The 9,979-nt window shown below is 39.2% G+C and overlaps 2 protein-coding genes across 7 annotated transcripts in view; both read right to left on the bottom strand.

The window, feature by feature from the left end:
• The window catches only part of LOC105928199 (calcium-activated potassium channel subunit alpha-1), a 164,195-nt gene extending 161,024 nt beyond the window's left edge, over window positions 1–3,171 (bottom strand). For both annotated transcript variants that reach the window (XM_036141916.1, XM_036141917.1), the window contains exon 1: window positions 2,368–3,171. In XM_036141916.1, the coding sequence (XP_035997809.1) occupies window positions 2,368–2,598 (231 nt within the window). In that variant the 5' untranslated portion in view covers window positions 2,599–3,171. The remainder of the gene's footprint in view (window positions 1–2,367) is intronic.
• A 1,898-nt stretch (window positions 3,172–5,069) lies between these two features.
• The window catches only part of LOC105928198 (disks large homolog 5), a 49,571-nt gene continuing 44,661 nt past the window's right edge, over window positions 5,070–9,979 (bottom strand). For all 5 annotated transcript variants that reach the window (XM_036141892.1, XM_036141895.1, XM_036141893.1 and 2 more), the window contains 2 exons: window positions 8,000–8,109; window positions 5,070–5,973 (listed from right to left, as the gene is read on the bottom strand). In XM_036141892.1, the coding sequence (XP_035997785.1) occupies window positions 5,870–5,973; window positions 8,000–8,109 (214 nt within the window). In that variant the 3' untranslated portion in view covers window positions 5,070–5,869. The remainder of the gene's footprint in view (window positions 5,974–7,999; window positions 8,110–9,979) is intronic.

Here is a 9,979-nt window from a genome sequence, read left to right as displayed (position 1 = left end):
ACTTTAACACATGTCAATGCTGTTTTTCATGGGACTTCAAGCACAGTCGTACTTTGTATTCTCAGGTTCACCGACTTTCATTGATCGTAGGCAGACTGGTGCACTGGTGAATGTTCATCTGCAAATCAATGTTCGGTTTACTGCCACTGTATTTAAGCTTCTTAGGAAGAGTAACATCAGACTCTGCCCACAATGTATCCCATTTAATGTTCCTTCAGTACACACGGAAAAAAGGCAAAAGGATTTTCTGACATTGCCTCTTGAGAACCCGAAGCTTTGTTGCTTTATTTAACTGAGTTTTTTTTTGTTTTTTTTTTATATACATAAAATACATTTTCAGGACATTGGAGAAAGCACCACTGGGTGATTTTATTTTCCATTTTTAAGGTTTAATTGTAATCGTATTGCGTTAATTTCATACCTTCAGCTAATTTATTGTATGCAATATAACGCTTGTAGACTATTTTAACATTACTTTCACCTTGCATGTTTTTTTTAACAGGTCTTGCTTGAAAATAAAACCCTTTGTCTCAAGGAGAGCCTTGAGACAACCAAAACATATTCTAATCAGGATTGTATGCCACAGACTAATTTAATTGTGAATCAAAAGGAATATGAAGTATGATTTTCAAAAAACGTTTATAGATCATTTGAAATCCTTTTTGTCTAAGTGAATAGTAAAGCACAGTGCAACAAACTGTCCTTAAAAGTTAGCTAACAAGTTAAAGTAGTCCACCTCAGTGTAATTTAACCCATTGTGTCCAGCTGTTCTGAGAAGGCCTCCGACATTTGTTAAGGAGCGTTAGTGAACAAACAGTCATCACGAAGACCGAAGAACATGCTCGTTAGATCAGGGATGAAGATGTGAAGAAGTTTTACCCAAAGTAAAAACAAAACGAGAATTTAAGCTTTCAGAGAGCACTGTTCAATACATCATCTGAATTTGGAAATGGTACAGCACAAACCTGCAAACCTACCAAAACATCGCCATCCATCAAAACTGTCACGCCCTTAGAAGCAAAGCATTAATCAGAGGAGAAGCCAAAAAAAAAAGTGGATAATAAAACAACCCTTTTGCATTTTTGTTTTTGTTTTAACTCAAACCTTGGAGGAGATACAGCCAACGTGTGGAACACTTTGCTCGAATGAGAAGAGAACAAATTGTGTAACAGGGGGGTAGCGGTATGATGCTCGCACGTGGAAAAAGTTTTTCTGTTGGTTACTGGTCTCACAACCCGGTGACGTTTGATGTGTTTATGTTTACATTATATTTATATCATGTAAACATGACTATGGACCGCCTTGCTGCTGAAATGTGCTACACAAATAAACTTGACTTGCTCTCAACTGGAGTTTTTGCAACACTTTTGCAACATATGTGATGGAATAGTAGCACTAGACACCAGCCTAAATGCAAAATCGCTACAGGGAACATGGTGGTGGCAGCATCATGTCAAGGATTTTCTTCGGAAGGGACAGAGGTGATGGGAAGTCGGTTGGAGCTAAACACTCTAAGCTAGAAAAGCAAAAAAAAAAAAGATTTCATAGGGGGAAGTTGATCTTCCAGTAGACCACCACTAACCATGCAGCCAGAGCTACAATGAAAATGTTTAGATTAAAGCACATCCATGACTTAGTTTGGCTCGGTCAAAGTCGTTAGAACTAAATCCAATTAAGAATTTGTCAAGAGACTTATAAAATAACTTTGATCTACCTGAGGTTGAACTTTTTTGCTAAGAAGAATGGGGGGGGGGGGGGGATTCTATATCTGATTGTGCAGAACAGGTGGCTGTATAATTCACTCATACAGGTGAGAAAAATCCACGTCACACTTTTTCCCCCATATTTTGTCACATTCGTTTTCCTTCAAACTTCCATTAAATAAAGTCTGTTGTTGTAACGCGACAAAAAAGAAAAATCGTTTAATAAAATGAATACTTCTGCAAGGCACTGTTAAGGTTATATTATTAAAAAATATCCCAACCAAGGGAATTAAAGCCAGACTTATCAGCATTAACTTCACCAAACGCTGTGTTGAGGAGGATTTTTGCAATCTCGGATCATGTTTCAGATCAGCCTACGGTAAACTGAAGCCCATTTCAACCAACAAGTGTGAAGAGACTTTACCTTCTCCAGTGTTAGGAGCGAAATCTTTTCTAGCACCGCTACGGAGTGTCACATTAAGCCAAGAATAGCCGAGTTCATTATTCAGAGCCATGTCTGTTGATGGGGGGGCCTCGGCACTGATTTAATTACAAGCCCATTTTATAAATTTAAACTGCCTGGAGACTCTCGCCACCGCACTGCTCGGACTCACCGGGAATAATCCCCCCCACCCTCGGGCGAGCCGTGCCCCATGAAACCTACCTTCTTCTTGGCGTTACAGTGACAGCACACGGTCCACAGGTACTTTAGGGTCCTCCACAGGAGGATAATGAAGAGCCCCCCAAAGAAAGTGACCATGGAAGAGGCGAGGAAAGCCCACCACATCCGCTGGCCGCTGCTGTCACAGGGCACGTCGGACGAGAACGGGATGACATGTATCTTGGAATATTGGATCGAGGGGTCCGGGCTGAATTTCTCGCCTTTCTTCGCCATCGCGGACTTCTGGTCACCTGTCGGCCCCCCTCGGAGCGAACAGATCAACTCTGACAGAGAGAGAGTGAGAGAGATTCAGGCGCTTCGGGGAGCTCCAGCCAGCGCCCCCTGATGCCACAGCGGCTCAGGCATGTTGAATCGCCGCGCCTTTCTCTCCCTTTCCTCCGCCTCTCGTCTGCATTCACCAAAACGGACGGCTTGTTTAAAGTTGGGTGGACGGGGAATAATGATTAAAAAAAAAAAAAAAAAAAAAAAAAACTTCTTCTGAAATCAAGGTGCGCCTCGCGATGCGCGTCCGCGGCTGGAGTTGTGCGTCATCCGTTTGATCTGTGCGTAAAAATCACATTATGTACAAGATCCAAAAGGCGCACAGTCTTGTCGATAATTCTAATTTGTCTGCTTGTTATTGTCACTGATGGACAGAAAAAGGCAGCGCTGTCCTCTTCAGTCGATGATTCACTCACTCCTCCACCTTGTTTGACGGCGCGGCAGCTTTCAGCGGCTCCTCTTTTTCTGCGCACTGTTGAATGCGCCCCTCACGGAGAAAAGCTTCAATATTTTACAAAAAACATATATAAAAAGGTGTCGTTTTTTATTTTGTTAGGATTGTTGTGCTCCACATCCAGCGGGCGCCTGTCTCGTCCATTTGTTGGAAGATGGCATCGCAGATTTACAGGTAGCTGGGGGGGAGGAGCCATCAACAGCAGACGTAGATGCTTCCAGTTATTTATAGGGACCGATTCATCAATGATTTATGACTAACTTTGGTGTCTACAGACAAACTCAAGGGGAACGTCTTCATCACCTGTAACTATAACCAGTTTCCAATTAGTTTAAACCTTTACAAATCTTTTAAAAAGGTCTATTAAAACCTTAAAGCTTTTAAAAAATATTGTTTTGTAGTGACGCCACCCGGAGGGATCCAGTTGGGACAGAGGCTACTTTATAGAAACTTATTCTATACCTTCTTTGGACATACTGTATGTCAAGCGTTTAAGTTTAGTTCTGTCATGAAAAATTGATTACACAAGCCCAATAAAAGACAAATGTAGTCAGTATAATCCCAGTGACACCTCAGGACTTAACAGTTGTCCAACAAACAAAAAGGTCATAAATAAATTCTGGTTGCTTTACCCAAGCATATTGCTTGAAAGTTTAAAATCTAAAGCAGACATAAATAAAATTGTACTCTATGCTGATTTCATTTTCCAACGGGGCATGACGTCTGTCCACACTCCCTTTAGTACCTGGTTTAATGACCACTGTGCTCGTTTGGCCACAGGAATCACTAAACTAAAGCCCACACAGCATCCACCTGTCTGGTGTATGAAGACGAAGATGAGAGACACCAGAACCATCATCACAGACGATCAGAAAGCAGTTATCAAAGCAACCTGGGTTTCCATTATTACCTCAATTAAAATGACTATGATTTTACATATTCACTGGAGATCGAATGAACGCTCTAAATGCATCTTCATCACAAATATAATTTTTTCTGAGGCATTTTCCCTGTATTTGTGCACACAATAACATGCATAAGTCTAATTACGTTTACTTCTGCAATTACAAGCTCCATTTAAACATAGACCAAATGTCAAATTATTTGAATTATTAATATGATTATTTAAATGGTCTGTAACAGCTGAAAAGTTACATTCCCCTCATTGCTGGGGCTTCAGAGGTTTTAAATGTCGCTCACTGTTGCCCCCTTTGAAGGTCCCCATCTTTAGATTAAAAATTAAGAGCCACGGGATTTAAAAATTATGAACAGCAAATCTTGTAGGAGCTTTGAAATAAAGGCATGTTGATCATGTTTTGGTATTCAGGTACCTGCTGAAAAGAACTTACACACTATAGATTTATATCAAGACGGCAACAAATATGTCATCTGAACAAAGTACACAATCACTTTCTATTTTCCATCCACTTAACTTTTTTTTTAACATGCTTTAAGACAGCACAGCCAGATTTTCAAGCAGTGCCCTTTTATTCTTTACTCTCCTCATAGAGGATCATAATTACCGTCTACTGGACAACTGTCAAGTCATCAGTCTACCCCATGACTGTGTGAACTGTCTAGGGCTATGTCGATGTCAAAACATTTCTGTATTAAAACGTTTTTTTCCCTCCCCCCAAGGAAACTGAATTGCAAGTTGTCATTAGCTAGGCGCTGTGTGTGATGAATCTATAAAATATACAAGTTTATTTTTTTTCCCTGAATTAATGAGTTGACTTTTCAATTATATCTTAAGTTTATGATATTCATGCAAAATCACTTGTTCGGGAATATACATTAACAATTGTGCTGTATAAACACCTATATTAAATGATTTAAAAAGCACATCGCACTTGTCTGAAATGGTAAACTGCTCCCTCTGGTGGACAAAACGTTAACTGTTTAAGTTCAACCAAGGTCTTTTTTGTGTTGATCAAATAAAACATTTAAACAAAACCACAGAACACTTGAGATTCATCAACTATTTGTTTTTAATATTCTTAGGGAAATATTAACCTTCAACTTTTTGAGTGTTGTATCAAAGAGGAAACGTGCCAGCATGAATCACAAGTTACATGTTAATGTGTTTAACTGACATTAAATCTGTGGATTTAAAATAAAAATAGTCCCTTCTTTATAGTTAACTTGACAACGAAAAGCTACATTGGCAGAATTGGAAGGACATAAGCATGGTCAAAATTAGAAAACACGATTTTTAACTGAAGTCTTTCAAAGACAAAAATAAAACCTAGCTTGGCACAATTTTATTTATGAGGACTGAAATGAAAAGGGAACCTTCATACCACAAAAACAAAACATATGGAAGGAACAATTTTCTCCTCTATAAATAAGAACATTAAAAAGGAAAATATTTTTCCTAATGATCAGAAAAAAATAGGTTAGATATATTAAATGAGAGGAAAATGCATATAAATATATAGAAGGAAAAGAACATTTTTGTCTAGTCCATCATCACTTCAGGAATATGGTCTTCACTGTGGTCCAACATATACATGGCAACAAGAAGGAATCTAAGGAGTGCTACCACACCCGAGGGAGAAGAAAACATTCAAGTATCAAACACTAGTGTAAACGAATCTATCTGCTGCTCAGTACATCACTAATGTAGTGGGAATATTGCATTATTGTCACCATCATCCGTGCTGATGTTTGTAAAAGCGAGTAAACCATAGCCGTTAAGGGAAGTGATTGTGTACCCTACGGAAAAAAAATTAAATGCTACATAACAAGTGTGAGAGTGGGATCAAATTTCTATGCAGCTCTGTCTGGAATCCAGAGGACTTTATTCTGCTCGTGCTCCACAATGGTCAGGATCTGAGTGCAAATGGAGGAGATGCTGCCTCCTTGGACAACGCCTGCAACACAGTGAAGGGTGGGGGAGGAATATTTTCATAATGAGCATCAAGTCAAATGTGGCTCACTCCAGACTGGAGTTTCTCACCATTAGGTTAACATAAGAACTGTTGAGAAAAAGTCAAAAAATATGAGTTTTTAAGTTTCTCCTGCATCTTCATGTCTAATTTACCTTATTTTTTTCTATAAATGTCAGAACTGACCACAGTTGCTAAAACTTCAAAACAGGTCCTGGTTGCTGGTATGAAATCCCAGCGTACAGAGGGTTGGGCAAACTTTTAATAGATGAGCAAACCTAGAGGAGTGCAAGGTTATACTTCAGAAGAACTACTTTAAAGTTGCAAATGCAGAAAAATGTGTTAGTACCCCAGTAACAATTTGCAAAAATGTCTAAAATAAACCAATTTCGTACTCCAGCACCATAATTTGAAAAACATTTACTTTTAAGCTGATCAGAGTTTCTGGGAACTTCTTATTCGTAACCCATGGTTTCTGCTTCATTGGGGTATAGCGACACCTTTTTGTCCTGCCATCACAAATATACATATGTACCTCACTAAATTGTACCAGCACCTGAACTGGAACCACCTGCTTTGGTCAGATTAAGCATTTCCTGCAACAAAAACTCCAGGTGTGTTTGGTGAAAAATATATGTTGTGGAAACGTTTCTCTTCAAAAATTCCCTGAAAGCCTCGAAAGGCACTCTGTCAGGGTTTGTATCAACAACCAGAACATTTTACATAAAAATTTAGTGACTTCTACCTGAAAATCGACCATTCAAAATGTATGGCCAGATGAACACAGGTTCTAATCTATGAAATAGATTAGTTCATTTTATGGCTTTTTACAACATTTTCTTTCCCTTCTTAGTAGTTAATTTTTTTTTACCAGGATTTAGAGTCCCAAAATGAACAAGTTCTACAGCATTTCAGTCCATTGCATTAGGTATGAATGCAAACCTATGAAGAAATTCATATAGATATGTTGCACTTCTACTCCACTGGTTTATCTTCTTTCTTCTCTGATCTACATTTACTTGCTACTTGTAGGAGCAGCCCATTAAAATTATTTTGACTGATTTCACTTTTAAAGCAAAAGGTTTTCTCTCACTTGCTGCTCCAGTGTGATTTGTTTGCCCTGAGTGAATAAAGGAAGCTTCTACAGGGTTCACATAGATAAAAGCATGCGCAACTTGGCTGCATTTGTTTTTAGTTTGATGCTAAAAGAAAAATGGGGAATGCGTGTCAATTATGGGTCCACACAAAGATCAGCGTACAAAGATGTTCAACAGTGGTTGCAGCCACTTTAAAAAGCGAGCCCTGATACCAGTCCTTATTCAGATTTAATGCGACCACGCGGCAGACGACACAGCATGTTTGGGGGAGGCGCACAAAATGTTTAATAATTTTACTGATTTAAATTTTTATCAGAAACAGTCTGTTTTGGTTAAGAATACTTAACTATCAATGTTCATGCACAAATTAAAGACTGGCTCATCAAAACGGGCTCCAGTTCGTTGAATTTGACGTTTTGAGAGGACTCAGAGTTACTTGTGTTTATTAGTTTGAATTTTTATAATCAACAGGGGAAAAAAATATTTTTAGTCTCCAGTGATGTAGATGAGACTCTGGAGTCCAAACAATTGATGCTCCAATCTTTGGAGTCAACAGAAGGGTTTGTTTTCAGTTTAACTCGATAATCCCTACTAGATTTTAAAACAGTAATTTTTTGTTTTTATCTTTGTAAAAATCAGCCCATAACTGATCCTTGTTTAAAAGGATCGGTGAAGGGGTGCTTTTTGCCAACGCCCCTCGCCATAAGTGGCCTACTCTTGTAGTCATTAATCAGCAGGACAGTTGTGTTTCAGATCTGCTGCTCCAGATAATACATCTTTAACCCCAATCTGACAAGGAACACAGGCACACACCTCAGATAACCTTCACAGTCACAACTCAAAACGGATGTCTATGCGCTTCCTATAGCAAAACTAGCAGTGAGTAAATTAAAGTGAAAACGGTTTCCACCAACCTGTGAAGAAACGGCTGTACTCCTGCTCGATTTTCTGCGCCGCCTCAAACTGCTCCTTGGAATGTTTCTGAGAGAGTTTATCCCGCAGGTACAGAGGATCCTTCTGCTCCCTGAGGAGAAAATATCCACCGCTGTTAGGGCAGCGCCACATAGATTCAGAAACGGCTGCAGAATCACAGCAACAAACTATCAGCGCTTCATTCAAAGCACAAAGACTTCTTTCTTGCTGCTGAATTTAGATAACCTCAATGTTATGGACAATAAAATAGTTAAACTTCCTGTGGCTCTACAACTTTTGTTGTATAATAAAACAAAGTCCAATAATAAGGACTTTATTTTTTAAGAATTGCCTAGATCAATGGAGGCTTCAAGATGTACAGCACCTGCAAGCACCAAGTATTAATGGCCTTGATTACATTTATCCATATAAATTATGGGATAAATTATGGGATATTAATGGGCCAAGAATGGCTCAGGAGCTAGGAGTTTGTCCTGTAACTGGCGGGTTGCCGGTTTGAAACCCCACTCCATCCTTGGGCAAGACACTTCACCTGCCTTGCCTGCTAGCAGTGGTCAGAGTGCCGCACGGCAGCTGTGGCTACAATGTAGCTTACCACCGTCAGCGTGTGAATGGCCAACTGTATGTGAAGGGCTGTGGAGTCGATAAAAGCGTCATTTACCCTTTAATTTAATCTGTGGCTCAAAAAGTTTTTTTTTTGTTAAGTAACATTTGAAAAGTTTAGACTGCACTGATATTCAGTGTCCTGAGTCAAATCTTTGAAGAAGAGCCCTGCATCCCGCAGAGCGCAAATCATGCAGGATCAAACAGTTTTAAGATGGAAAATATATTTATTCACAAGCAACAAAAATTGCCCAGCAAGTTATTTGTAAACAAGGACTATTTAAAACACGATATGTAACTTTTTTTATTAATCAGAATATTATTCAAGAGAACAGCTTTGTGAGTTAGACATGAATCCTTGTTGAACATACAGTACAACGTGCAAACAACAAACAAGTCTATGTATTAAACAGCTTGACCGCTACTTATTGCTTTGGTGAGATTCCTGAAAGTTTCTGGTAAAAGAGTAAGATCATATAAACCCTAAAACAAGTAATAAAATGACATTATCTCACTGCTGCAACTCTCTTCCCTTCAATGTGGAGGCAAACCCAATTTAAACATATTACGGACACCTAAAGCACGCATCTTATTCATTAATTGTTTCATAGCCAAAAATTGCTGACCTCTGCGATTTGGAAATTGCATTTTTTTAAATTGCGATTACATTGCAAATGCGATTAATTGTGCGGCCCTACTGTGGGTTAAAAGGCGAAAACAAAAGAAGCACAAAGCCAGAACAATGCCATTTAATACTATTGTTGAATACTTGAAAATGTACTTAAGGACTGGCATTCTGGATTTTTGAATAATTTAATGGGAATAACTGGAAACAGTTGAAGCCCGTGTGAGCATTAAATTTAAAATAATAAAGTTTTTTTTCTCCTTAAAATGTCAGCAGACTGAGCCTGAGTATGGTCTGCCACTGCCTCCTAGACTATAAGGTCACATTGACAACCTCAAGCTTTTGTCAGCTGCTCTAACAGTCCAGGTGGGGCCATGCTTCTGTGGAAATTACAGCCACCCACGCAACATGCTCTAAAAGGTCCCTGCTAGGACAGCTGGCACTCAGCTGATGACATTGAAGGCTTAGCAGGAATCAATCTCGGCCACGTTCGACTGCTGCAGCTTCATAAATTTGCAGCCGTCTGAGCGCGTTTGTGTGAGAGAGGCCTCGAAAGCATGCAACCGGCAGACTAAGCTTGTCCTCATTTGCATCTGTGCTTATACCCTTGTGCATAAAAATAACATGCTGGGAGTGCAACAGATTTAATCTTTCATGCGATTACAAAAATGGAAAAAAAAAAAAAAACAGGCTTCTTTAAGACATCCCCAGCTGGTCAAATTGAAAGCTGGTG

Source organism: Fundulus heteroclitus, chromosome 10 (assembly GCF_011125445.2).
Source record: "Fundulus heteroclitus isolate FHET01 chromosome 10, MU-UCD_Fhet_4.1, whole genome shotgun sequence".
NCBI classification, from domain to species: Eukaryota; Metazoa; Chordata; class Actinopteri; order Cyprinodontiformes; family Fundulidae; genus Fundulus; species Fundulus heteroclitus.
This window is presented reverse-complemented; position numbering and strand designations above follow the sequence as displayed.